Source organism: Leptonotus elevatus, chromosome 14, assembly GCF_054856555.1.
Source record: "Leptonotus elevatus isolate MCC_2025b chromosome 14, RoL_Lele_1.0, whole genome shotgun sequence".
In the NCBI taxonomy this organism is placed as follows: Eukaryota; Metazoa; Chordata; class Actinopteri; order Syngnathiformes; family Syngnathidae; genus Leptonotus; species Leptonotus elevatus.
The window spans coordinates 7,531,864-7,559,343 of NC_141252.1; the positions used below are offsets into that span (position 1 = coordinate 7,531,864).

Below are 27,480 nucleotides of genomic sequence, written 5' to 3' on the forward strand. Positions count from 1 at the left end.
GGGGAAAGGGATGAATGTTAATTTTAAAGATGGCGGCGGAGGGAGGAGGGAAGGAGATGAACGAAATCAAAACTCAGTTCACCACCCGGGAAGGCGTCTACAAACTCCTCACACACTCCGAATACAGCCGTCCCAACAGAGTGCCTTTTAACTCGCAGGGCTCCAACCCGGTCAAGGTCTCCTTCGTCAACGTCAACGACCAGTCGGGCAACGGCGACAGGATCTGTTTCAATGTGGGCCGTGAGCTCTACTTCTACATCTACAAAGGCGTCCGAAAGGTACCGTGCCATGACACGCACACTCCCCCCGCAGTGCCGCTTGGCGTTGCCTGAGCCCGTAGCCTCCCGCCCGGCCTCGTAGCTCAACTCTGGCGGGCGTGTGACTTTCAAACGGAGCCAGCAGGTTCGTTAGCTTCGAGCTAACCAGTTAGCAGTGCGGCTGACTTCGTTGCTACTTGGAGGCTAATTGTGCGAATTTCCCTTCTCGAGTTGGTACTGTAGTATAAGTGGTGTTAAAATTGAGCTTCTTGTCAGTTATCACAGTTTTAAAAGTAGCTGTGAAAAGTTTGTGCTTGCCGTTGACGGCTCCGTGCCACCTGTCGACGCCCCTTATTCTGACAGGTGTCCACTTAGCACTGCTACCGTTGGAGTGAGCGGAGTTAGCCACTTACATGGAGCTGAGCAAAGTCGACAAATGTGTCATTTAAATGCCCCAAATGTCATTAAATCCCATGACTCAAGTGACCAAAAATCCAACCTTTAGTACAGGTGCTCTGGTGGAGTTCTGTGTCAAATGTATGTGTCTACTAGAATAGATTTTAGATGAGGGAAATGATGGGAATCTTGAAACTGTAAATGCTGAAAGTGTGTATATTTGTTATGGGACATTGTCATTTAAGATTTTGAAACAGCTTCCCACAGGCACATACATCGACAAACAGGTCGGTGTATGGTGATGGTGAACCCCCCCCCCCCCCCCCCCAACGTCAGTGTCCAAGTCAGTATTTTCGTACTTGTTTTGTTCTGTTTGGAAGTGGAAATAAATCGCTTCCTCTTGTGAACTGTTCACAATTTCATTCTAAGTGCTGCTTACTGTGAAGTGAGTTGAGTTCACAAACGCGGGGAAAAAAACTATTTGCAATATTTTGTTGACAATTGTTATGAAGATATTCTTTGCTCAGCTCAGAATTGGCCCAGCCTCAGAACATATTGTGTGATTGGAAAAAAAAATATATTTTTTTTTACAGGTGTTGTGAATAATAATTACCGTAGTCATGATGAACAAAGAAAGTGCATTCTAAAAGCAATATTGTACAGCTTTGAAAGGAAGGAACGATGCATCTGGGCTCTACACTTAACATTTGCAATGGTAGCAACAATGGTGCGACCAACTTTTTCATTTGGTTGCACCAGCACAATATTTGGCCACACCCTTTATTGGGGAGTTACAGCATGACTCTTATTTGCAACTGTAGATGCCTTAATCGGCATCCAGTTTCTTCACAGTAACTCAAGATATGTTTACAACATATTTTACTGTAACAAGTTTGTCTGCAACACGCAGATGACTGACAAACCAGGTTACTTGCTTTATACAGTTTTAAAAGCAAAACAAAATGGAGGCTTTTATGTGAACATTATTTAGTTCATCTCAGAGGGGCAACCTCATATAGTGCAGCCTCCTAACCCTCTTCCCATGGAAAACCACAGCGTCGCAATCAATCTGAGAAGTAACAACTGTAGAAGTAACTGTAGCCGTAAAAGAGGAGAAAGCAGGTCTGAGGTGCAATGAAGAAGGCAGAAAAGCAGGTTTAGGGGCGGAAGGGTGAATGCAAGGAGGCATAAACAGGAAAACAGGTGTGATGGAAGTAGAGAATGAATGGGCAGAAAGAATGTATCTCATTAAATACAACTGGTCAAAGAAAAGGAGGTCAGGAAGGAAAAAAATGCAAGAACAAATCTGACATTTAAAGGGTATACCTACTTTTGATTAACCCTGTTTTAACACAATCTGTGCGTGAGTGTGAGTGCATATGTGCGTGCGTGTGTACTCATTAATTCACCTAAAACCTGTTAAAAATCCCATACCGTTCACCTAAACCGAATACTTCAGAATCCAGCTAGAGTCGCAAGGTTGTCAGGAGACCTGAGGAAGGATCAAAGAAAAGAAAGGAAAGTGAAATCCAGCACCGGGTTACCAACCAGAATCTTTCACCAACCCCAGAAACATCTAAATTCAAAAACTGAATGTATCAGGACATAACAGCAGCTTTTAATAATCCAGGAGACAAAACTCAATTTCTCATTTTAGCAAATTTTCAACGATTCGATTTTTAAAATGACGATTAAAAATTTGATGTATTGCCCAGCCCTAGCGTGAGGAAGACATTGTTAAATTTAAAAGCCTTCTTAATGGTGTTAATCAGTAACAGCGGCTCTGATTAACTGGTGCATGTTGAGGCTGACCAGTGGACTTTTTTTTTTTTTCACCGAATGTCAGCTGACTGCTAAATTACTGCATAGATGCCTTGCGGCAAGCGTGTCGTCATCCTCCAATAAAACACCGTCACACATGCCAACATTTTGGAGCCATTTGCACGGTCTGGATGTCAAGGAAAGACACACAACTGGTAGACCGTAAAAGAAGCAGCTCTCAGGTTTAAACAAAAATAAATACATGTTGTTACATTCTGCCACTTATGTAAATAATCAACCGAGTGCACCGTTTCTTACCACACTAGTTGTCGTCGTCGTGTGCCTCCCTTTCCTCACAGGCCGCTGACCTGAGCAAGCCCATAGACAAGCGCATCTACAAGGGAACACAGCCCACCTGTCATGACTTCAACCACCTCACCGCCACGGCCGAGAGCGTGTCGCTGCTGGTGGGCTTCTCCGCCGGCCAAGTGCAGCTCATCGACCCCATCAAGAAGGAGACGAGCAAGCTCTTCAATGAGGAGGTGAGGAGGTTTTTTTTTGGGGGGGGGGGGGGTACACTCTATGGATTATATGTAGCAATCCTGTTGATTACAAATGGTAATAAATTGCCTAAACTAGCGAGAGGAACCATTGGTCATTATGTGGCGCAAACTGTGTGCATGTGCGTCACCAAACGGACTTGAAATGTTTTGGGTGTCATGCGGGCTCAAGTGGAGTTTGAATGGCCGAGTGCAAGGCCTAAAATGGATGAAATGTCTGTTGGACCCTTTTAAAGTATGGACTTCCAACAATAGCTGTCCTAATTTAGGTGCCCTTCGGAGGACTCCTCGTACGTCATCTATGGAGGTGATGCGTTTGGAAGCACCTGAAGTTTAACATATCCTGCATCAAGCGGATTTATTTTTTTTTGTATGTGAAAGATCCCACCCATGTCATTTTTTGATGATCACTTCTACATCATTCCTAGGAAATCACATTGCCCCATTACTGGTGATCTATTTTTAGAGCAGGCACGCGAGCTACTCGTAGGCAAAAAAAAATTGTTTTGCATTTCAATCATTTATTTTATTAATTTGTAAAAAATTTAATACATTTAAAAAAACAATATAAAACAATATTCCGGCAAGATAAGAAAATGCAAGGCCTATTTTGTATATGACAAAGGGATTATACACGTTGATATGATTTTCACAGTAAATTAAGTCATTTGAAGCCAAAAACGTGTAAATACGTTTTTAATACTTTGTCCTTCACTCCCAAAAACGTATTTATGTTTTTGTTTTGTTTTTTTAAATGTTTTTTTAATGCAAGAGCATACAGAAGACTTTGATGCAGCTTCTGACATGAAGAGGTGGCTTAAAGCAATGGTAGTTATTACAACAAACGGCCAGCAGGTGGCAGCAAAGTATACAATCAGCCAGGGCAATGTTGCAACAAGTTCTTTTTGACAGTGTTTTAACCAGGAATGTGAATATTGATTAAACTTAGCTATATTTTAATGCTAATTGCTGCAAAATGGAAACCGATGCAAATATACTTCTTTTTTTTTCTGATGAAAGATGAGACTAATTTATTCCGGTAGGTTCCATGTTTTTATAGCAATAGAACAAAAATGAGTTTGACACGCCTCCTTTAGAGACATCTGGCAATCAGGCCCAATTTGTCAGTGTGAAGGACATTCTTGATGTGGTGTTCAATTGCAGCCTAAAACAAAACAAAGACCAATTTGTGATGTTCTTGTCCTGTCCTTGTGTCATTTCTCCTCCCACCAGAGACTAATAGACAAGTCTAGGGTGACGTGTGTGAAGTGGGTTCCTGGCTCCGAGAGCCTCTTCCTGGTGTCTCACGCCAGCGGCAACCTGTACCTCTACAACGTGGAGCACACGTGCGGCACGACGGCGCCACACTACCAGCTCCTCAAGCAGGGCGACAACTACTCGGTGCACACCTGCAAGAGCAAATCCACGCGGAACCCCTTGCTCAAATGGACGGTGGGCGAGGGCGCCCTCAACGAGTTTGCCTTCTCGCCGGACGGTAAGTTCCTGGCGAGCGTGAGCCAGGACGGCTTCCTGCGCGTGTTCAACTTTGACGCCGTGGAGCTGCACGGCACCATGAAGAGCTACTTCGGCGGCCTGCTGTGCGTGTGCTGGAGCCCCGACGGCAAGTACATCGTGGCGGGCGGCGAGGACGACCTGGTCACCGTGTGGTCCTTCCTGGACTGCCGGGTGATCGCGCGCGGCCACGGCCACAAGTCGTGGGTGAGCGTGGTGGCCTTCGACCACTACACCACCAGCGTTGAGGAGGGCGACCCGTTGGAGTTCAGCGGCAGCGACGAGGACTTCCAGGAGCAGCTGGCCAACTCGGGGCGGGACCGCGCCAACAGCACGCAGTCGCGCCTCTCCAAGCGCAACTCCACCGAGAGCCGGCCCGTCAGCGTCACGTACCGCTTCGGCTCGGTGGGCCAGGACACGCAACTGTGCCTGTGGGACCTCACCGAGGACATCCTGTTCCCGCACTTGCCGCTTTCGCGGACACGGACGCACACCAACGTGATGAACGCCACCATCCCGCCGCCGTGCTCCACCATACTCGCGTCGAGCACCAACGCCACCAACGGAAGCACCAGCGACGCCATCACTCCCAGCGTGAACTCTGTCTCCCCTACACTACCGCGTTCCAACAGCCTGCCCCATTCCACCACTCCCAGCACCACCGCAACGACCGCTACCGCCACCACGAACAACACTAACAAGCTAAGCGGCGGCATCATGGACAGCGCCATCGCCACCGGCGTCAGCAAGTTCGCCACGCTGTCGCTGCACGAGCGCAAGGAGCGCCACCACGAGAAGGACCACAAGCGCAACCACAGCATGGGCCACATCAGCAGCAAGAGCAGCGACAAGCTCAACGTGCTGACCAAGAGCAAAGCGGACGCCGCCAAGACGCTGGGCACGCCGCTGTGCCCGCGCATGGAGGACGTGCCGCTGCTCGAGCCGCTCATTTGTAAAAAGATAGCGCACGAGAGGCTGACTGTGCTCATATTTTTAGAGGACTGCTTAGTGACTGCTTGTCAGGAGGGATTTATTTGCACATGGGCCAGGCCGGGCAAAGTGGTAAGTTCTTTTTAACACAGGGCCAAGCCAAGCGCGTCTCTCTCTCTTCGGGCCGGAGGCGGCGGGTTGTAACTGACGAGCGTGTAGCAATTCCAGATATAAGTCGCATATCACCCCCCCTAACACCCTCCCCTCGCTGCTCCTATGCCAAATCACAGGAGAGATGATGCGTCAGTGCAGTGTTTCCCAACCTTCATTGAGTCGAGGCACATATTTTACATGAGGAAAATCGCACGACACAACACAAAAGGAAAATGTCACAGAAAAAGAATGTGCAGATTCCAGACTGAGTGTGTGTGTGGGGGGGGGGGGGGGGGCATGAATCACGTTTACCTTTTACACACTCCAGTGAAATGCTCATACAGTACTGAAACACTTGTTTACACTACTGAAATGTTTGTTTCATGATACTATATGAACGTATTAGTATGAGGAGGAAGGATTTCAGTAGTGCCTGGTAGAGTTTCAGTTGTTTGCCTATTTGTGATGGGTTAGAGTTAGTTAAAATAGCCCTCCCATCTACTTCAAACAACACCTTTTAAACACACTAACTGAAAAATATGCCACATTTAGATTGGCCTATATTACTAGTTTAAATTGCAAATATATTTGCATTTAAATTTTAGACTCAGCTTAACATTTACCCTTAAAAATAAATGGCGTAGTGATAAGGGTTTGGAAAAATGCACTGGAAGTACTCAACTAAATAGGAAGGGCTTCACTGTATACTCAAATGAGGATTTAGTCTCAATTTACTTACTAAAGTACTTGCGCAATCTGGACTTTAGTTGACCACAATTATTGTGTTGTATGAATGGTTAAAGTATCAATCGGGAAAAAAATATTTACACTATGTTCTATGTAGCCCCACTAGTATAAACACGGCATTCTGATTAATATAGTTTGTGGAATATGAATTGAGCAGCAAAATCCACCCCGTTTGCCACTTTGTCGACTAAAAATGACATCACAGCCGCTCAAGCAACGACCGAGCACGGCTCAGCTTGCAAATGTCACGTGATCAGGCGAGCCGTGATTGGTCATTGCTTAAGCCCTGAGCAGCCGCGATGTCATTTTTTATTTATTTTTTTGTCTGCAGCAAGTGGCAAAATGGATGAAAGCAGGTGTGTTTTGCTGCTTATTTCATATTCCACAAATGCAATATGAATCAGCATATCATGTCTGGACTATATTGGAAAAATCATTTTTGGGTTGACTTCCCCTTTATTTGTACCTTCGGTTATCAAATTTTTTGCACGTCCTTAATGTTGCTGGCATACATTGATGAACAAAGACGCATTATTTATAGTAAATAATAATTTTCGGATGTATTACCATATACTGAGCAACTCCTTGCGGCTTAGTGGTTGGGAATCACTGCTTTAGTGCGCTCATGCGTCCACTCGCTCAGCTTCTTTGCGCCGAACAATCTTGTATGTACTTCCTCATGTGCTCACATCTTAAGTGCGTTTGCAGTGCTGAAAAACATCTTTTCAAGAAAAGAAAAAGTACTTCCATCAAACTGGGTGCAGTGGTGAGGGATGAGCCAAGGAAGAACCGATTCATTTTTCATATTGAAAACATCTTCCTCAGTTTCTCAATGCACAAGTACCGGTACAAGTCTGACGTGCAAAAAACGATAATGTATCAATTTAAAAGACAAAAAAAATACTTGGTGTTGACCACTCACCTAAGGATTGGATCAGGTTGGAAAAATCCCTTCTATGCCCACACCGCAGGATAACCGCTCAGGGGAATCTTTGGAGACATCCGACAATCGGTCCTTTGAGGCGTACCGTGATGGGGATCGAACTCTGCTGCGAATAGTGGAAATCTGCACGGAATTGATGCCTACCCTAAAAATGGTTTACTTACCTGTATGCTTTTCAACTCACTTCAACAGTTTGGTACCAAGATGCACCAGATAGCATTGTGCTTAGGCTTGCAAATTGGCGGACCCCCCCCCCCCCCCCCCCAAGCAAATAACGGATAGGTTCTCAAAACATTTTCTCAGTAGGCAAATGCTAAACTGTGACCGTGTGGGGGTTTTGACGTTTCACTGTTCTAAAGCATTCAGACTTGAACTTTGAACTCACTTTGCTTCCAAAATGGCTGCTTTGAATGTCTGTGCCGTGGACTAGAAGCGACTGATGATCATTTTTTCCCCTTTTTGCTGCAATTTGTGAAATTAATTTTTTTAAATCCATTTTGTTCCCCATTTCCTCCTCCTTCTCCCAAATGCAAATCTCCTTTTTTTTGTTTTCCTTTTTCCAGGGTTTATTGTCCTCCCAAAACCAAGCCAGCTCTCCCAGTGGAACAGTAGTATAGCCCACAACACAATATATGTGCTGCTAAAGACAAAAACCCACGCAAGCCACAGTCTGATGCTGCTCTTCACTTCCTCTGCGAGTGTTGCAAGTTTTCCTTTTTATTTATTTTTTGCTTTCGTTTTTTTTTTTTCAATTTTATTTTTGGGATTAATTTCCTAGCCTTCCCACCTTTTCTATTCTCCACTCACTTAAGAGCAGTCTTTCCCAACCTTTATTGAGCCAAGGTGCCTATTTTAGTTTGGGGAAAATGTCACAACACAAACACACCACCAAAGTATAGAATGTGCCATCAACAACTATTTGCCCTCTTCTTAACATTTTTAATATATATTTTTTGCATAGTTTCCCCACTTTTAAGATCAAATGTAAATATGAGACATGAATAACTCAAGTAAACATAAAATGCAGTTTTTAAATTGTGATTTTTATTACTTGAGGGCAACACATTTTTATAATCTACCTGGCCCAGTGTGGGGGAAAAAAGTACTTGCCTAATAACACTGGAATGCTGTCTTTTGGATTGTAGTCCTGCAGAACCCAAGTGCCCTTTTTCGTGAGGTCACGACCTGATGGCCTAACATTCTCCCTCAAGAATTACTGGCAAAGAGGAGAATTAATGATTCCAACATCCACAACAGCTCGCCCAGGTCCTGAAGTAGTAAAGCATCCCCTGACACTGCTACCACGTTTTGACTGTAGGTATGATTTTCTTACTGAAATACTGTGTAACATTTAAACTAGATGCAACAAGACACGCTTTCCATTTGGTCAGCAGGGATTTTTTTTTTCTTCTTCCTTGTAGCACTGCCATGACGTCATGTTATTTTCGCCCAGTCTCTCTTATTGTTCTACCTGAGGCGAGGGAGGCCTGCAATTCTTTAGATGTTGTTTTAGGTGTTGCGTGTTTCTCCATTTGTGGTTCACTGGAGTCCCAAAGCTTAATTAGGGCGTGGTCAGTGAAAATGAACTCAGCTTTTCACTCAGTTACTTCATGAATTAACAAAAGGTGCGAGTACTTTTTCCCCACACAGTGCCAGATAGCTTTAAATAACCCCCCCCCCCCCCCCCCTAATAAATCACCATTCAAAAACTGCATATTATGTTTAGGGGAAACTATGTAAAGTTAGAATTTGAGAAGAGGGCAAACACTTTCATAGCATTATACTGAAAAAAGGAAGTCAAGTTTCTCAGTGGTTGGGAATCACTGCTTTCAAGCAGGGGGTGGGCAACCTGTGGCCCATGGGCCAAACACATGGCCCTCCTGAGCTTTGTTCATGCCTGCCATGCAATAAAATAAAATAAAAAAAACACAAATTCATTTTTAAGCATACTTGGAATAGGAACAAAAAAAGGCTGCCTATCCCTGCCTTATAGAGGAAGACCCCAACAAGGGATAAAGGTGCAATGTGGAGTTTTGCTCTACTTACTGTATTAGTTTGTACTCATTTTTACATTCTGTTAAGACATGTCAAAATTCATCCCGAGTGAATGGTTCCATAACAGTTTTTAAATAAAAAATAGAAGTGTAGCTTAGACTGCTCAGGGTTATTAAAATTGAGTGGAGCTGTCTCTTTTTTCTTTTTTTTTCTTTGACCATCAAGCGAGCATCTGGGAATGTTGCATTTGTTACGTTTCCCCAATGTCCAACCCAATGACTTTTGCACTGATTTTTTTATTTTGTTTCGTATTAGTACTACTCTTATTTGAACAAAAAAAGAGGGCAGGGGACTGTTTGAAGTCCTCAATACACCCCCCCCCCAAAAAAAAGCTAAAAACTGGATGCTGCAATTATATAGTCTTTTTAACAAGAGTAAAGTTTGCACTTAAATAAGTTTATTAGATGAAAAAAAAATGGCTTTACATGTGCTGTGCTCACAACTCACAGATGGCTAATACAGTAGAGAGAAAAATATTAAGTCTATCTATTGAGCATTTATTTTAATAATGTGTTCAGATTGAAATGTGCTCTGTATCATACTGTGTATATTGTAATTAACTGATTTGATGATGGGGAGGGCTGGGGAGGGCAAACTTACCATTTCCCCCGTGGGAAGTTTTGTCATGGATAGTTATATTTCTAAAGCCTAAAGTATACATATTAATAATAATAAAAAATAATCTTGAATACATTGTTTTCCTGTTTTTCTTTTTGTCCACCACATGAACATGTACGGTCATAATCAGAAAATGTGACTATATTATAATAATAAAAAAATCCAAGTATGACGGTACAACACCAACATGCATAGTCATATTTGCTTAATGTTAATAAAAAAAAAAGTTTTAAACTTAATGTAAAAATCCCTGAAATATTTAGAAATACTATATTTATTAAAACCCCAGTGTCTTGACACAAGCATTTATGTGTAGCCATAAGTATAATTAACAAACTGCATACGAATAAAACCTGATGTTTTTGTTGTTGTTGTTTAATTGGGTCTTACGTCACATTTACAACACATTTAATTGCAGAATGAGTCCAATGAGAGGGCTATAAAGGTGCCTGGCAAGCTACATTCTAAATGACATTAACTGTGCATGTAAAGCACAGACTAATAAATCACAATAATGAGTTCATGGATGGATGCACCCTTTTGCTGTGTACACAAACTGCTGTTGGGTCGCATAACGGATAGCCCTTCAGTTTAAAGCAGAGTAACAACCGGGCTACTGTTTTAACAGCTTTATTCCGCTTAATAAGTGTTTGTGTGTGTCAGTAGCCTCCGTGTTTCCTGTCCAGGGGCGGCATGAGGCCCGTCTTCAGGCCAGCCGGCTGTGACTCGTGGTTGGCCTGTTTGGACACACCAAAAAGCATCAATGAAACCAAATGAGGACGTTCAGGTAATGCGACCAAAGGCACATGTGGCAAAAGTACTGTACTCACATCTTTAGAAGTACAAACGTGTGAGACAGATCCCCCTTTATTTGCCGAAGAACTCACTTATTTACTGCTTTTGTTTTTAGGCATAAATTAGCTACTCATTTGCAAAGTACAGTCTGAAATATCCGTAAATACAGAAGAAAAAAATGCATGTTTACCGTCACATGCAATACCCGTTGTGACAACTTGGCACTATAAAAAAAATAATATAGACACGAAAAAATTTCCCTCTTTCATAACTTAAATAGTGCTAATATGAAGAAGAAGAAAACCGTTAGCTGTTGCTTTCAAGTTAGCATTAACTCAACATGTTCCCGTAGCTTTGCTAATGTAAAACTAATACATATTTAAAAAAAATAAAATAAAAACGCTAAATTAGCTCAAAATTAAAATGTAAACATTAGCAAACCAATTTTGAGAAGTAGAAAGTTCACTAATATGTATTCAAAAGTAGAGTACAGACACCGGAAAAATCTATAGTGACAAAAGTAATTTTTTTTTTTACTTAGTTACAACAAGCTAGCATTGGCTCAATGTTTCCATAGCTTTGCTAGCATGAAAATGCTGAATTAGCTAAAAATTTAATTGTCAGGAGTACAACATACAGATATGTATTCAAGTGTAAAGTACAGATACCTGAAAATCTACTCAAGTAAAATAAAGTATTTCCACTTAGTTACTTCCTTCCACTGGACAAGGTAATAAATGCGATTACCTTGGCCAAGCGTGATTGGCACTTCTTAGCGGCGATGGCCGGCAGAATGCCCCGGTGGCTGAGGGTGAAGCCGGGCAGCGTGGAGCCCGGGAAGGAGCGCTGCGGCCCCGGGGCAGCCATCTTGAGTTTGGGCAGCTCGTAATGACTGGCATTGCGTCGGCTGAGTGGTTCGGCTGCATGCTTCGTGTTGTGCTGGAGATGGGTACAAGTGAAATCTAGCCCTCAATATTATTGCTAACAACGTCATTTAATATAGTTTTATGTATTAAACAAACGGTTTGTCCATTCTTTTAATTCATCAGGCATTGTGCTGTTCCTTTTTGGAAGGTGCGCCTTGACCACCCATCAGGGGGCAGTAGACATACAGACATAAAATCCACGTACATTATGTTTGATGAAGAAACACAAATGACCGCCTCAAACTAGGATGAAATTATATACGGTGACAAAGTGTTTAAAAGGTTAATAATTACTTTTATGTACTTACAGTAATTAAAGGGGTGGGTCTGGTGTGTCTGCCTCTCATTTGTTTGCTAAGTCGAGAGGGTCGCCACAAGAGGTTGGAAGTGATGTGGGGTGCTTTTTTTTCCACGCCTTCAAACAACCCACATACTCCAGGAATATGTTCGCATTTTTTCTCTGCCAACCTGATGGGAAACAAAAAACATTTTGTTGTTGGTACACATTCAATTGTTTGACAGCAGAAAAACTAAAGTAAATTTCATCCATCGTCAATATACTGTAATTCAAATTAGATCATTTTTTTTCTTTTTTTCTTTTTTTTTGCAAATACTGTACATAATATTATCTAACTAGATACTGTAATAAATTACATGCTTTTTTAAAATTCATTTCACAAACATATGAATGACCTTGTCAGTACTGTATTCGTGAATTTTTTTTTCTAAGATATATATCTCCGGTAACAGGCGATTTGATGCGTATCTCAATATATTTTAAAGTGGAACGATTCGATTCGGTTTAATTAACTTACATCTTTTAGATCAAAACAAATTTTCAGATTCAAATACTTTTTCTGTTACGCCCATAATATATGTACATTTAATGAAATCGTAAATATTTGAAAGTGTACGAAATATTTTAGATTACATTTTATTTTATGTGGGGGGGGGGGGAAGCACAAAATTATACATTAAACATATACTCAAATTTTTATATATTTTTTAATTGGAAATATGACCTTGGAATTTATTTATTTTCTTTACAAATAGATACATCTTTACTCATGGTAAATGCATCAATAGCTGTATCTAAAAAATATTGTAATAATTATATATCAATTTTGTGACAAAAATAAATTCATAAGCAGGATATCAATGAAAATGAATGAACAAATTAAATGTCATATTTGGACATTATCCATTTTATATTTTAGATATTTAGACACAAAAGCGATAAAGTGTAAATTTGCGGGTTATTGTATGTATAATCTACATACACTTACAAATAATCATAGAGCATGAAATGAGAACAATTTCAAGTCGCGTTCACACATCCTGTCGTGAAAAGCGCGGCGTACATTTTGTCATGATTATGCTGCGTCGTGATGGCTGCGTGCTTACCGTAGCTCCCTGAAGTAGGCGTGCCTCAAGGCCGTGGCAGCCGTGATGCGTTCGTCGGCGTCGTAGGCCAGCATCTGGTAGAGCAGAGACACCGCGGGAGCGGCGCAGTTGGGCAGCAGACGCGAGATCCCGCTGCCCTTCTTAACGGGGAAATTAAAGTGCATGGCCCGAGACCTGGATGGAATGTGACAGCGTGACGACACCTTCCTGTTCCATCTCCTACTTCAACAAATCACCTGTTAAGTTCAACGAACAATTTCATTGCGTCATTGTGTCAACCTACTGCTTGAATTTGCGCAGGACGCATTGCTCGGGAGTGCCCAGCACGTCGTGGATCTTGCCGATCTGGTCCAGCTCGTTGGCACCGGGGAAGAGAGGATTCAAGCTGAAACACGGGTACCTCATGAGATGATTGACAGGTTCACCCGGACGTCCTAGCTGTGTCTCACTTTCAAACTCAGTTCAGCAGGCCGCAAAGAATTAGTATGTCTTTCTTTCTTGGGCTTTTTGGCTTCTTTTTTTTTTAGCAACACAACATTTCAACAAAAGCTTAGAAAAGCATGAAAGAAAGATAGTCACTTACCTCATAATCTCAAAGAAGACGCAGCCGGCGCTCCAGATGTCCATCTTCAAGCTATAGTAGCCGTCGGTCAGGAGACACTCGGGGGCCCGGTACCAGCGCGTGGAGATGTATTCTGTGTGCGGCGGCTTGGAGTTCACGCTCCTGCACGAGCCGAAATCGCCCAGCTTAAGAACGTTTTGCTAGAAAATAGTATAATAATAACAATCAGTTTTTATGGACACAGATATACCATTTAGCTGTATGAATGTTTATTATTGTGGTTTTCAGTGGAAATTGTGCATGATCTCACTTTGATAAGAATGTTTTCTGGCTTCACATCTCTGTGGAAGATTCCGCAGCTGTAGAGAGTACAGTTCGAAACAATTGCAATAATTTGATGCTAATGGTGACAATGCTAATAACCCCAGAAAATAATTTTAGTACAAAGTTTAACATATGTATTAAATAATCAAAATTAGTGCGTTAATTAAAAGTTCCTTTAACTCTACTTTTTTTTTTTATGCGCGATTAATGACCACCCCTTACATCAAAAATTCATTTAAACTATTTTTTATAAGTAAAACATTTTTTCCCACTTTTGTTAAGAGTTTGAAAACCTAGTTTTTTTTTATTGTATTAGAACAGATATAAAAATTGGGATTAATCGTGAGTTAACTATTGAAGTCATGCGATTAATTACAATTTATGATTTTTTATTTTTGTTTTTATTTTATTTTTTTTATTATTTTTTTTGTAAATTAGGGGCATCAGGCGATTAAAATGTGTAATCGAAATTAATCACATCACTTCACTAGTTAACTCATGATTAATCACAAATTTTACATCTGTTCTAAATGTACAAAAAACATTTTTTTCTAGGTTTTCATACTCTTAACAAAAAAAAAAAAAAAAAAATGTTATATAGCAATAGTTCCGATTATTTTTTGACGTCTATAGCCGTCAATGGCAGCGAATGAGTTAATATGAAAAGAAAAATGCACTAAGCCGTCACCGTCTCACAGATGCAATTATGCCATCTAGTGGCAGAAAAATGAATGACCAAGAAAAATCAATATCACACTTGTTTTACAATACAGTACATAGTTTATCGAATTATCATGAAATTACTGTATGACTAAAAGATGGAGCCATATTTCTATTAGTTAAAAAAAAATTCCCACTTTTATGTTAACGAGTATGAAAACCTAGGAAAAAAACACTTTATTGTACATTTGATTGCACATTCAGAACAGCTATAACATATGTGATTAATCTTGCTGAAGTCATGCGATTAATTACAATTTAAAAAATATATCGCCTGACACCCCTAGTATTAGACTACCTGTCAATATACAGGTTAGATAAAAATTATTGAAAAATAATGACCTTTTTCGGTCTTATTAACATCCACTGAAATGTGTTGCATATAAAAGTTAAAAATGTTTAAAAACAAACAGTTCTGAAAGATGAAATGGAAATCTTTTCAAATGGAGTTAAAATACAAATGCACTTACGAAATTATTTTGCGAACCACAAGAGTGCGCCCGTGTACCTGCACTTTGTGAATCGCTCGACTGACATATTGTAGTTACCTGTGCATGTGGTCGAGCGACTTGCACAGCTGGTACATATAGTGTTTGACCGTATGATCAGGCGTTGGCGTTTGTCTCTCTGCGGGGCAACAAATGATCATTCAGAAGAAAACTTGAAAAAGTCATTTTCTTATATTTCTTTGGCCACGTCACCCCCACCTTTAATAAACTCATACATGTTCATCTCCATCAGCTCACAGATCAAAGACACGGTGCCCGTTTCCTTGTCACTGAAATGATGGGACAGGAAAATAAGAGATGAGCCAGTGCTGCAATTAAGACAGCTACAGTGGAAATGTCCAAAATGCCACACAATTTATTCAGTGACGACCCAAATGTAGCAAATGTCAAGTTATTTAATTTACGGATAAAGTGATCGGGTGACCAATCAGAAGAGGTTGAAAGGACTCACAAAATGAGTTCATGCAGGTGGATGATATTTGCATGTGGGCTGAGCCTCCTCATCGCCTGAACTTCCCGCAGGTTGTTGGCCTGTTCCACACTGCGCAAGATAGGACACAAGATTGACTTCCAAATGTCCCGAATATGTCATTAACATTTGCATGATGTCACGTTGGATGCTCAAGAAGACTCTGTCCGCTCACCTGTTAATAGTCTGCTTCATCGTCTTGCAAGCGTACATCTTGCCATCCTTCAGACTCTGAGTTTTCACCACCACGGAGAATGAACCCTCACCAATCTTCTTGATTATTTTGTGGCCTAGAACAACATATGAGTGTTTTTAGCGTCCGTGCACAGAAACAAGAGGAAGATTCTAATCTGCCCGAGAAACCCTGCTCATTAGTGAATACAATACAGCAATAAACTCTTCATGGACAATTAGGCACAGCGGGTTAGCGAATTGGGATTTGGGGGAGGGACGAAAAGTGCATTGCTTTGTTCTACCTTTCTGCCTATCCTGAAGCATTAATTGAAAATATGTAATGGAATAATAAAATAAGAGAAAAGCAGGCAGCCAACATAAGAAGTGAGACCGTTTGGTCTAAAGAAACACTTATCTTTATGTACAGCTCTTAACTTTGGTTTATAAAGTGCTCTATAAATATAGTTCAGGTGAGAATAAATAACTAAAAATATGTACAGTAATACTAAAACAAATATATTTTTACTCACAAGTCTCATTATCAGTCTTTAAATGTGTTATTTTTATTAATAAAAGCTTGAGTGGTAAATTAAAATACAAAAAAAAGTGATCACGCCCTAAAATTCTGTCTTTACATAATATTATCATTAATAGTAATTGTAAATACTAAAACGTACTGCAGAATTAGAAACCACTCTCAGTGAAATACAGAGCACAGCAGTTGGACAATAAACAAATAAATACATGTTAAAAGAACACTTCTAACATGCAGCATATAATTGGAAACAAAGCATTATTAATACAGTTTAATGTTTCTCTTTTCCGGGTCAATTAGCTTTTTTGTTCGAAACTTACATTGAAACGAGTGGCTTCATGCAAACGACACACACGCACACGGGCGATTTGTATAGCTAAACATTTTTTTTACTTACGATGCATTTCTTTGCCTCGTTCATGTTTGGAACGGACATTTGAACGACTGCAACGCGTTATAAATATAACCTTTATTGTAATTAGCATAAAAAGGGCGTCTTCAGGTGGTGTTAGCCTAGCCGCACTTGCCCCGGTTGCTAGCTTGACCGTCGCCCTGGCAACGGAGCACGCCTTCGCCCTCCCCTCTTGACCCAGCCAGCAACTGGCTGGAAAGTCTTCCACCTCGCAGGGAAAACACGACGGTTTTTAAGCGTATAGGTTAAAAATTGTGTGGAATTGTTGGCATCATGACCAAAAGGCCCTGTTATTGTTATTATTTAACAGCAAATGGTTCTTTCTTACCCTTTTTCCAGAGGTGGGCGGTGACCGCTAGCTCCCCTCCCTTGTCCCCCGGCTCCTGGCTCCGGTTGCTCCAGTCGCTGTTCGCCGCCGTCTTGCACGCATTCCGAAGGTTTGCCCTGTTTTTAACGCCAATTAACCAGTTAGAGTAGTGCATCATGAGTGCACGCGGAATTTCGAAAGATCTAGCATGAGCTTGATAGATAAAGAATGTAAAAAAAAAATTTTTCCAATTGAACCGAAATCACGTGAAAGAGGTGCGCCAGTGAATAGTCGCCGTCACTATCGTTCTACTCATTCGTGTAAAGCCATTTCTGCTCAACGTGACCGTCGGCTTCCGTAGTAATGGAGAAAGATTTGCGCAAAAACCAATTTGGACACCCAATTTGCGCAGGCTCACTAAAAGTCGTTGGCTGTGATGGCCGTGAATCATTCACTCATTCCCAGATCCCTAATCCAAGGATGGACAATTTAAATGATGGAGAGGACAACAATTTTTATCAGTGATAGTTGGGGGCACATAGGGCCACGCACTACCTCAGCTGTATGACAAAAAATGAAATATTAAATATGGACAAAATACGTGTAAACTACGTGCTCTTAATACATTTTATTTTCACAATATATTTCTCAATGCGTAATATATATAAAACATTTTTTAATGCTCTTTCACTGCCCTTGATTTCAATGGTAGACAAGACAGTTCACATGTCTTCTAGGTACAGCTGTGCGCATGCGTACTATGCTGCCTTCATGTAGTTTCGAAATTATGGTAAATACCATATGTCTAGTAGAAAATTGCACGTTAACGCCCCCTCATGTCGTATTTTCTACTGGACAACTGGGAATTTATTTTGATAACATAATTTCCGAGTTGAGAGAACTATTCAAGTTTCAACATGGCGGAGAGCGCCGAAGGATTTGTCAATGGTAGGAAATATTAACACTTATAAGGGCGTTAACGTCCGCTAGCACAGCAGGTTGTTTTAAAATGTACACAATCACGTAGCATACACAATTTTGCTATAACAACAAAATCACATGAACAGAACTCGGTCGTAATTAGGAGTTTCCAAGTGGTAAGTTCCATCTTTCCCATAGCACGTGAAGTCATTGTCAGTGTGACAACTACTGCACATGCGCACTGTCCACGGCGTGCTTCGACATTTGTGGCACAAGCCAGATTTAACACTTACACGGTTTTCCCTTTTTGTAAGATTTTCTAAATCATCATGAAAACAAGGTTCACCACGGCAGACATCAGGGCTGCTATCGCCGAGATAAATGCCAAGTATGTGACGTTCCCTAAAGCCTCAGCCAGGGTGTGCTAGCCAAAATGCTAATGTGTTTACATTGGTTAATTTAACTTTTTATGCTTTTATTTTTACAGCTACATGAGCATGAGAGTGAACAACGTTTACGATATAGACAACAAGACGTACCTCATCCGGCTACAAAAGTAAGAAGCGCTTTCTAAATACATTCATCGCTCGAGCCGTGTTGGTACAAAGTTTGCTACTGAATTTTAACCTCTACAGCATAATTGTGACGTCAACAAAGACTAGGAAGCTATGGCGTCACTGATGACCTAAATCACTTTTTCTTTGCAAACATACTAATGCTACTGTACTGTTGTACTGCGCTGGTACATACTGACACCTGTGCATAATATTTTGACTCTGAATTAACCTGCCCCAGGATCAATTTGTTTTTAATTGACAAAACATGCAGGGAATTAAGTCACATTTTTGTCTAATCATTTAAATAAAAAAATAACATAATTTAAAGTATGTATTTAATATAATATAATATGTCATATGTGCAGTACTACCTTGACACACAAATGTCCCAACTTTACGTAAGCCACCACTCAAGTCAAGTGAAAGAAACAAAAAGAAAAAAAGAGCCGCTAAATTACTGTATTGTAATGTAGGGACAGGTGTATCTGATGCAAAATGTCACTGATGTAACTTGTTTTGAAAAGGCCTGACAGCAAAGCCGTTCTCCTGCTTGAATCTGGTATTCGGATACACTCCACAGACTTCGAATGGCCCAAGAATATGATGCCGTCAGGCTTTGCTATGAAAGTAAGACCCTCTTTTAATCAAATGTTATTTTAAATAATGTTATTGTTGTTATACAACGTCACACTGTTTGTAGTGTCGTAAGCACTTGAAGTCGCGGCGGCTGACGCAAGTGAAGCAGCTTGGTATCGACAGAATCGTTGACTTCCAGTTTGGCTCAGAAGAGGCCGCGTACCACCTCATTGTAGAACTCTACGACCGGGTGAGAACACGCTGATGAGTCAATACCACCATTATTTTATTTTTATATGCTGGATATAAACATTTGCATCCAATCTGTAGGGTAATATCGTTCTCACAGACCACGAGTACACCATCCTCAACCTGCTGCGCTTTCGCACCGCCGAGGCCGAAGACGTCAAGATCGCCGTGAGGGAACGATACCCTGTGGAGAGCGCGAGACCCCCAGAACCCCTCATCACCTTACCACGGTAACTTGTTCTTTATCTACTGTATTTCCCTGTGGATTACTTTGGGATTTTTATTGATCCAACTCCCCTTCACTGTATTTTTCTAATCTATCGAAGTTTATTTCGTTCAATGTAGACTCACTGAAATCATCAGCAAAGCACAGAATGGAGAGCAAGTGAAAAGAGTGCTGAACCCTCACCTTAGTAAGTAAATCACTTTCTCTTAAACATCTAAATGGGATCATATTGCTCAAGTTTATTTTCTAAACTTCCACAGCATATGGAGCCACTCTCTTAGAACACTGTTTCATAGAAGCCGGACTGTCGGGCTCAGTGAAAGTCGACAGTCAAGTAGATGCTTCCCAAGGTATGGTAGCAAGCTTATATTTATGCCCAGACGGGATTTAGTGTGATTTTATTATTTTTTTTAATTAAATTATATCTTTTTTGTATTTTGGTTTCAGTTGCACCTAAAATCCTGGAAGCCTTGCAAATGGCCGAGATGTACATGGAAAAAACAGAGAACTTTAGCGGCAAAGTATGATAAATTTAATCTAGTAGTGTTTATTTTGTCTGATATTTTGAGGTATCAGAATATGAGCTTTGTTTTATTGAAGGGCTTCATCATTCAAAAGAGTGAAAAGAAAGCAAGTTTAACGCCTGGGAAAGCTAGCGAAGAGCTACTCACGTAAGTCATGTTGCAGAATGCTAACTGGAGTATTTTGTTGTTGATATTTTCATAAATGACATGATAAATTATCACGTCATTTAGGAATGACTATCATTGATAATCCTTTGTTAGCCGCAGAAGACAATCATCTTCAAGAAAGTAAATAAGCCAGACAAAACACATTATTATAAGATAGGTATGGAGTTAAATTGTTAAGACATATAATGATGATCGTAATAAGATCAATATGGGTATGGTAAGCCATATTGACGTGCACAATAAAATATTGTTTATTAAATATTTTATCAGTGAAAAAAATAATCAAAATTAATAATTATAAATACAATAAATATCTATGTATACTGTATTTAAAAAATATATTTTAGATATCTTATTTGCATAATATCATTAATTTTTAATTTTTTAAATTATATATTAATGTTGTATTATCATTATCATATGATTAAGTAATGTATTTTCATATTATAAAAATAGTTATGCGTTTATGTATTTTTTTAAATGTGTATTTTAAAAAATATATACAAAATGTAATTATTACTTTTAATACATGTATAGTTAAAAATTACTCCCTCAATTTGACTTGAAAATTGATGCAAACAAATATGCATTATTACTTATTGAAATTATTAATGCAGAATCCATTGTCATGCCAGGTACGATGAATTCCACCCGTTCCTCTTTGCCCAGCATTTAAAAAGTCCCTACTTGGAGTTTGAGTCCTTCAACAAGGTCAATCCAGACACTTACCACATCTCTCCTCTTCTGTTGTTTTCTACTGTGCTCACGTCTCCTCACGATGTTGTCTTGCCAGGCGGTGGATGAGTTCTTCTCCAAGATGGAGAGCCAGAAGATCGACATGAAGGCTTTGCAGCAGGAGAAGCAGGCCCTGAAGAAGCTGGAGAACGTCAAGAGGGACCACGAGCAGAGGCTGGAGGCTTTGCATCAAGTTCAGGTGAAGAACTACGTTTCAGAATGGCTGATGTGGCCAAGTCATGCTCACACAAAATGTTTTATGGTTTTTTAACTCATTCACTGCCATTGACGGCTATAGACGTCAAAAATTCATTTGAACTATTTCCATTAGTTTAACCTTTTTTCCCACTTTTGTTAAGAGTATGAAAACCTTGAAAAAAATTATTGTACATTTAGAAGATAGAACATTTGTGATTAATCGTGAGTTAACTATTGAAGTCATGCAATTAATTACAATTTAAAAAAATTAATTACCTGACGCCCCTAATTTTTAATAATCTTTTTTTTTTTTTTATTAAAAAATGTCTAGGTTTTCATACTCTTGTTAACGAAAGTGGGGAAACATTTTTAAACTAATAGAAATAGTTAAAATGAATTTTTGACGTTTATAGACGTCAATGGCAGTGAATGAGTTAACTAGTGAGATGTTTGATAATACTTAGCTTGCAATATCCACTGTGCTGTCAAAATGTACTTTTTTTTTTTAACCATTTGTTATGGAATTAGTTGGACATGAAAGATGCATCACTGACATCACACATTTATCATTTTAGAAGTGAGGCAGTAAATGGCGGAAAATGTTGCTGCATGTTTAGAACGGGTGCAATTAGCACCATCTAGTGGACAGATATTAAAATGCTATTTTAAGTTGTTTTTTGCTGCTAGCAACAAATACAAATTCTCAACTCAACCTTATACAAAGAGCTCATATATATCCCACAGAGGAAGAAGATTCCCTTCACATTTGGCATAGTGTAGGTCCAAAGTTTTATACCCTCTCGTTTGGTTGACATTTCTGTCGCGCTCTCGTGTGGCTCACGTGACAGGAGGTGGACCGAGTGAAAGGCGAGCTGGTGGAGATGAACCTGGCCGTGGTGGAGCGAGCCCTGCAGGTGATCCGCAGCGCGCTGGCCAACCAGGTGGACTGGACCGAGATCGGCGCGCTGGTCAAGGAGGCGCAGGCCGCCGGCGACCCCGTGGCGTGCGCCATCAAGGACCTCAAGCTGCAGACCAACCACATCACCATGCTTTTAAAGTGAGACCGGCACGTCTACGCTTAACAAAATGTCTCCTTGCGCGCTTTTATTTTTATTTTTTCCATTCTTGTAGGAATCCTTACATCACTGAAGAGGAACAGGAGGTGGAGGAGGAAGAAACCTTGAAGGAGGCCATACAGGAGAAGGGCAAGAAAAACAAAAATAAAGACAAAGGTCAGAACAAGAAGCTGCAGAGGAACAAGCCCATGCTGGTGGACGTGGATCTCAGCCTGTCGGCCTACGCCAACGCTAAAAAGTACGGAAGCCTTTTGCTAAGCCACGCCTCAAAAATGTTGACCAATCACAGCACAGCACAGCACAGTTTCAATCGTTTCATTTTAGGATATGTTTGTGACTTAAAAAAGAAAAAGATAATTATGGTTAAATGATCTTAAAATATCGTGATATGATATTGTGCCCATAATTTTGGCTTCCTGAAGGTGTGAAGTGTTGCTGCGTTCTTTGAATGATGGAGGAAGAGTGCCATCTGGTAATAATAATAATTCAAGTGAATGTTTTCCAATGGCACCTTTATTGTTGTTGGGGACAAATGTTTCCGTTTTTGAGTAGCTTTGCCATTTTAGGAATAATTCCTTAATATAATAGTTTAATTTAATTCCTTAACTCATTCACTCCCAGCCATCTTCACTGAAGCAATCCCCTTCACTCCCGGCTGTTTTACTAGATTTTGATTAATTTTGCAAGGCCCACAGAATAGTGTGTTCTATTGCTATAAAAACATGAAACCTACCAAAAAAAATCCAAATTTCCGTTTTGCAGCAATTAGCATTAGAATATAGCTAAGTTTCATCATTATTCACAAATCTATTTAGAACTGAGTAAATTTGCTTTTTTTCCAACATGGCCCTGGTTGATCTCTTTTGCTCCGCTGCCACCTGCTGGCCGTCGGTGTAATAACTACAATTTCTTCAACTGTTCTTTGCAGTTGAGAGGCTGCATCAAAGCCTTTTGTATGCTTTGGCATAAAAAAACGTCTTAGGGACACTTAAAACATTTAAAAAAGAACGTATTTATAAGTTTTTGGGAGCAAATGAGCTATTCAAGTGGCAATGTAAAGTTTTTAGTTTTTTTTTTTAACAGAAATCGAGTGACGCAAAATGTTCCTAGGTTGCATTAAGGGTTTAACCGCAGTTGTTAAAGCCTACGTGTCTGTTTTAAGATACTATGACTGCAAGCGCAGTGCTGAAAAGAAGGAGCAGAAAACCATTCAAGCATCAGATAAGGTAAGAACGGCCTTCCAACCTGCCCGGTGTGGCGAGACCGTCGCAAATGCTCTTCTAAACTTCCTCGAAGGCGATGAAATCGGCTGAGAAAAAAACTCAGAAGACCTTGAAGGAAGTCCAAACGGTGACCACCATTCAGAAGGCTCGCAAGGTCTACTGGTGGGTGTCCACGTCACACAATTTGGTGGTGGGTTTATTTGTGTCCTCTTTAAGTGGCGTGTTCCTTTATTTTTGCAGGTTTGAGAAGTTCTTGTGGTTCATCACGTCGGAGAACTACCTCGTCATCGCCGGGCGAGACCAGCAGCAGAACGAGATAATCGTTAAGCGCTACCTGCGGGCTGGTAAGGATGCTTTTCACTCAGCTTTAAAATCTTACAGTCATATAAACGATATTGGAAAAAAATAAAATTCTGGTGTTGCCAGGTGACATCTACGTCCACGCTGACCTCCATGGCGCTACCAGCTGTATCATCAAAAACCCCTCAGGTCAGCCCGCTCACGTTTGTTTCATTTATGACCGACAAATTCATCTCACCTGCCCCCTTCCTCTTTCCAGGTAATCCCATCCCCCCTCGCACGTCGACGGAGGCGGGCACCATGTCTGTGTGCTACAGTGCCGCCTGGGACGCCAAAATAGTTACCAGCGCTTGGTGGGTGCACCATCATCAGGTGAGAACGCAACATTTCAATTGGTTTATTCGTGTTGATGGTATTTGTTCCAGTACATGGAGAAATTTCTTATTTTACGATCTAAAAAAATAAATAAAATGTTGGGTAGCAATATTTCTGTTGTTGCTACGCAAAATAATGAAACGAGGGCCTGACCAATTAATCAGCTGGCTGATTAGGGCCCTTCAAACACTGGACGAATACTTTTTTTTCTCCAAATATTCTTTTTTTTTTAAATGCTGAAAATCTATGTACCATTGCCACTCATTGAAATTACTCTTTTTATTTTATTTATTACAAAAAAAACAATTTAGGGTGGAGGGGGTTGTATGCATTATGTATTTTTTTTTTCTGCCAAAAATCAATATCGGCCTAAATTTTTTTTTGTTTTTTTATTCAATATCAGTTGGGCCCGATAAATTGCCTCACTATACCAATTAAAACCTTTTTATTTATTTATTTATAATAAATACTAATATCATCTCAAAACATATTTTCACAACATATCCTTTACAAAAACAGTTACATAATTGTTTTTAATAGTGGCATTATATTGACATATGATATATAATTACTATATATATATATATATATATATATAAAAACATATATCATATTTATGACTTCAGGTGCTTCAGTAGAAAATGTCAAAATGTCATCTTGAACTGGAGACGATGAATTTAATTATTGTTTACGAATGCTGCCGTTGATGTCTAGGTGTCCAAAACTGCGCCTACAGGAGAATACCTGACCACTGGCAGCTTCATGATCAGAGGTAGGACAACTTTCAGAACGCTTGTTTTACTCAACAAAGTAGATGAATGAAGGATTGCCATTTTTTTCTCATCAGGAAAGAAAAACTATTTGCCGCCTTCCTACTTGATTATGGGCTTCGGCTTCCTCTTTAAGGTGAGCCATCCAATAAAGCTACTGCTGAGGATTTCAAAATTGTTATCCTGATTTCTAATTGTTTACATTTTGCCCCGCTCAGGTAGACGAGCAGAGCGTGTTCCGGCACAGAGGCGAGCGCAAGGTGAGGACGGTGGAGGAGGACGTGGAGGAAATGGCGTCCAGGACGGCCGAGATGTTAGAGGAAGGGGAGGAGCTCGTTGGTAAGCGCTGACGCTTCTCTACCATTTAAGAATTAGAACCTGACGCCGAGCGCCTCCGTAGGCGAGGATAGCGGCACCGAGGATGCAGCAGAGGATAAGAAGGAGGAGCTTGAGGCTGCGGATGACGATGGAAAAGATGCAGTGCAGATGGCGGACCCAGGCGGAACGCCGTCGGAGCGCAGCGAAGAGGAGAGCGACGAGGAAGGCGACGGGAAGGAGAGTAAACAGGAAGCCGGCGAGGGATTGAGCTATCCTGACACCACCATCACCCTCACTCACCTGCAGCCCAACAGGTACCAACACTCCAACGACATCTTACCTTTCAGCTGCAGCACGATAAGCCACTACAAGTTATTTTTCTCCCTCCAGGAGCTCTCAGAGCGTCACCTTCAAGAAAGAAGACGCCTCTCAGGTTTACATCTTTGGATGCATTTTTCCAGAATGATGGAATGAATGAATGCAATTTTTATTTCTCACGCATATATATATTTTAAAAAAAGCAAAGAAAAAAAAAAAATCTGCTCAAAGATATTAAAAATAATACAAAACATAAAAATATAACTGAAAAAAATCACATCCTGCGTTAAACAAAGAATGTCTCTCCAGGCTGACTTCGACGCGCAAGTGAGGAAGCACACGACGGCTAAGCAGAGACGGTGAGTCAAAGGAATGGCCACAAGCTTTTGCACTCAGCCACAGCTTGTGGTGATATTGAAAAAAATCAGTCACACAACTGAAAAGCCTGAAATAATAAAACAGTGTAGCATTGGGCGGTCACAATCTAATTTCAAGTAATTCACCCCCCCAAAAATGTTTTTTTTTTTTTTGTTAATGGACTAAGGGTGAACATGAATTCAATTGAAATAGCCACTCATTATTTACTGTCTTCTGTACTTATGTACTATCAAACGGCAACAAAATTAGCTTAGCAATCGCGATTAGCATTAGCACGCTAACGATGACCATTTAAGGTACGCAAACACTAACTACTATTTAGTTCACTCATATGTCATTATAATCTACATGGAATGAATTGAATGGATATAACTACTAATTATCTATCTTATGTGCATGAGCATTACACCAACAAAATTACTTTAGGCTAAGCGGTTAGCAATACGATTAGAATTAGCACACTAACGATTACCATTTAAGGTAAACAAACACTAACTACTTCTTAGTTCACTCATACGTCATTATAATCTACATGGATTGAATTAAATGGATATAACTACTAATTATCTATTTTATGTGCATGAGCATTACACCCAAAAAAAAAACTTTAGGCTAAGCGGTTAGCAATTGCGATTAGCATTAGCGCGCTAGCAATAACCGTTTAAGGTAAACAAACACTAACTACTATTTAGTTCACACATACATCATTATATCTACATTACACATCTAATAATGTCTTAAAAGTCGCTTACAGATGATGGTTCAACAATAGGCCATGAGTAGCTCAATAACTTTTACAAATAATGTATGTCAAGTGATTTAATCGGGACATCCCCACTGTCGTCACTATAGCGTGGATGACCCAGTTTATCTGGATCTTCTGTGTAAAACACTTATGTTGTCTTGCTAGAGATGAGAAGAAGAAGCAGAAACAGGAAGTGAGCGAAGCAGAAATGAAGACTGAGGTTGCGCCCGCTGAACAGGAAGTGGACCGGGGATCCAAAAGCGGCAGCGGACCATCCCAGCTGCCACTGAAACGAGGCCAGAAGGTGAGATTTTGGTCAGAACAAGGTAGAGGTTTTGCTCGCTTTCTATAATTGATCAATAATCATCTGCGTCCTGTTGCGTTGACAACAGAACAAGCTGAAGAAGATCAAGGAGAAGTACAAGGACCAGGACCAGGAGGACCGTGAGCTCATGATGCAGCTGCTTGGGGTACAACACGCGAGCACGGTGACACGCACCACAACGCCGTCGTCTAAGCTCTGTTGCTCTTCACAGTCGGCCGGCGCCAGCAAGGAGGAGAAGGACAAGGGCAAGAAAGGCAAAAAGGGGAAGGGCAAAGAGGAGGCGCCTAAGAAGCCCCCTCCCACACCTCGTCAGGCGGTGCCCACCGTTAAGAAAGCGGAGCAGACGGCCGCTGAGGACGAGGAGGCGGCTTCTGCCGAGCAAGACGACAAGGTTTCTGTTCATAATTATCCGGTTAAACTCATTCACTG

General features: G+C 40.6%; 3 protein-coding genes across 6 annotated transcripts in view; 2 read left to right on the forward strand and 1 right to left on the reverse strand.

Moving 5' to 3' along the window:
* wdr20a (WD repeat domain 20a) lies at positions 1 to 10,003 on the forward strand. Its single transcript, XM_086094017.1, has 4 exons — positions 1 to 278; positions 2,774 to 2,956; positions 4,208 to 5,548; positions 7,823 to 10,003. Exons 1-4 carry the CDS (start codon positions 15 to 17, stop codon positions 7,874 to 7,876), a joined length of 1,842 nt encoding a protein of 613 aa, XP_085950143.1. The 5' UTR covers positions 1 to 14; the 3' UTR covers positions 7,877 to 10,003.
* mok (MOK protein kinase) lies at positions 9,912 to 18,637 on the reverse strand. 4 transcript variants are annotated; one of them, XM_086094021.1, is made up of 13 exons: positions 18,530 to 18,637; positions 17,091 to 17,206; positions 15,817 to 15,931; positions 15,624 to 15,713; positions 15,371 to 15,441; positions 15,212 to 15,290; positions 13,930 to 13,978; positions 13,641 to 13,819; positions 13,341 to 13,442; positions 13,058 to 13,276; positions 11,962 to 12,121; positions 11,475 to 11,666; positions 9,913 to 10,669 (listed from the first exon to the last, which is right to left on the reverse strand). In XM_086094021.1, the coding sequence occupies exons 1-13, from the start codon at positions 18,568 to 18,570 to the stop codon at positions 10,592 to 10,594; spliced, it is 1,491 nt and encodes a 496-aa protein (XP_085950147.1). In that variant the 5' UTR covers positions 18,571 to 18,637; the 3' UTR covers positions 9,913 to 10,591. The 4 variants fall into 4 exon arrangements, with proteins under 4 accessions (XP_085950150.1, XP_085950147.1, XP_085950149.1 ...); XM_086094024.1 differs by lacking the exon at positions 13,930 to 13,978 and having other exon boundaries at positions 9,912 to 10,669; positions 13,641 to 13,781; XM_086094023.1 differs by lacking the exons at positions 17,091 to 17,206; positions 18,530 to 18,637 and adding an exon at positions 16,748 to 16,894.
* nemf (nuclear export mediator factor) overlaps positions 18,217 to 27,480 on the forward strand; it is an 11,397-nt gene continuing 2,133 nt past the window's right edge. Inside the window, exons 1-27 of the mRNA XM_086094016.1 lie at positions 18,217 to 18,378; positions 18,478 to 18,546; positions 19,072 to 19,174; positions 19,248 to 19,373; positions 19,454 to 19,602; positions 19,718 to 19,785; positions 19,859 to 19,948; positions 20,046 to 20,119; positions 20,199 to 20,269; positions 20,926 to 21,001; positions 21,084 to 21,224; positions 22,072 to 22,280; positions 22,355 to 22,537; positions 23,462 to 23,525; positions 23,596 to 23,684; positions 23,763 to 23,866; positions 23,949 to 24,011; positions 24,082 to 24,194; positions 24,912 to 24,969; positions 25,045 to 25,103; positions 25,186 to 25,306; positions 25,368 to 25,599; positions 25,676 to 25,718; positions 25,913 to 25,962; positions 26,892 to 27,030; positions 27,119 to 27,196; positions 27,263 to 27,442. Of these exons, the coding sequence (XP_085950142.1) occupies positions 18,320 to 18,378; positions 18,478 to 18,546; positions 19,072 to 19,174; positions 19,248 to 19,373; positions 19,454 to 19,602; positions 19,718 to 19,785; positions 19,859 to 19,948; positions 20,046 to 20,119; positions 20,199 to 20,269; positions 20,926 to 21,001; positions 21,084 to 21,224; positions 22,072 to 22,280; positions 22,355 to 22,537; positions 23,462 to 23,525; positions 23,596 to 23,684; positions 23,763 to 23,866; positions 23,949 to 24,011; positions 24,082 to 24,194; positions 24,912 to 24,969; positions 25,045 to 25,103; positions 25,186 to 25,306; positions 25,368 to 25,599; positions 25,676 to 25,718; positions 25,913 to 25,962; positions 26,892 to 27,030; positions 27,119 to 27,196; positions 27,263 to 27,442 (2,811 nt within the window). The 5' untranslated portion in view covers positions 18,217 to 18,319. The remainder of the gene's footprint in view (positions 18,379 to 18,477; positions 18,547 to 19,071; positions 19,175 to 19,247; positions 19,374 to 19,453; positions 19,603 to 19,717; positions 19,786 to 19,858; positions 19,949 to 20,045; positions 20,120 to 20,198; positions 20,270 to 20,925; positions 21,002 to 21,083; positions 21,225 to 22,071; positions 22,281 to 22,354; positions 22,538 to 23,461; positions 23,526 to 23,595; positions 23,685 to 23,762; positions 23,867 to 23,948; positions 24,012 to 24,081; positions 24,195 to 24,911; positions 24,970 to 25,044; positions 25,104 to 25,185; positions 25,307 to 25,367; positions 25,600 to 25,675; positions 25,719 to 25,912; positions 25,963 to 26,891; positions 27,031 to 27,118; positions 27,197 to 27,262; positions 27,443 to 27,480) is intronic.

Bases quoted from the DNA above. Each gene is read 5' to 3' on its own strand.
- wdr20a (XM_086094017.1), top strand. From the start codon at position 15: ATGTTAATTTTAAAGATGGCGGCGGAGGGAGGAGGGAAGGAGATGAAC. The intron at 279-2,773 runs GTACCGTGCCAT...CTTTCCTCACAG, and splicing joins TCTACAAAGGCGTCCGAAAG to GCCGCTGACCTGAGCAAGCC. The intron at 2,957-4,207 runs GTGAGGAGGTTT...TCCTCCCACCAG, and splicing joins GCAAGCTCTTCAATGAGGAG to AGACTAATAGACAAGTCTAG.
- mok (XM_086094021.1), bottom strand. From the start codon at position 18,570: ATGTATTTAGAAAGCGCTTCTTACTTTTGTAGCCGGATGAG. The intron at 13,979-15,211 runs GTAACTACAATA...TACTCTCTACAG, and splicing joins TCGCTCGACCACATGCACAG to CTGCGGAATCTTCCACAGAG. The intron at 13,443-13,640 runs GTAAGTGACTAT...CCCGTGTTTCAG, and splicing joins GTCTTCTTTGAGATTATGAG to CTTGAATCCTCTCTTCCCCG.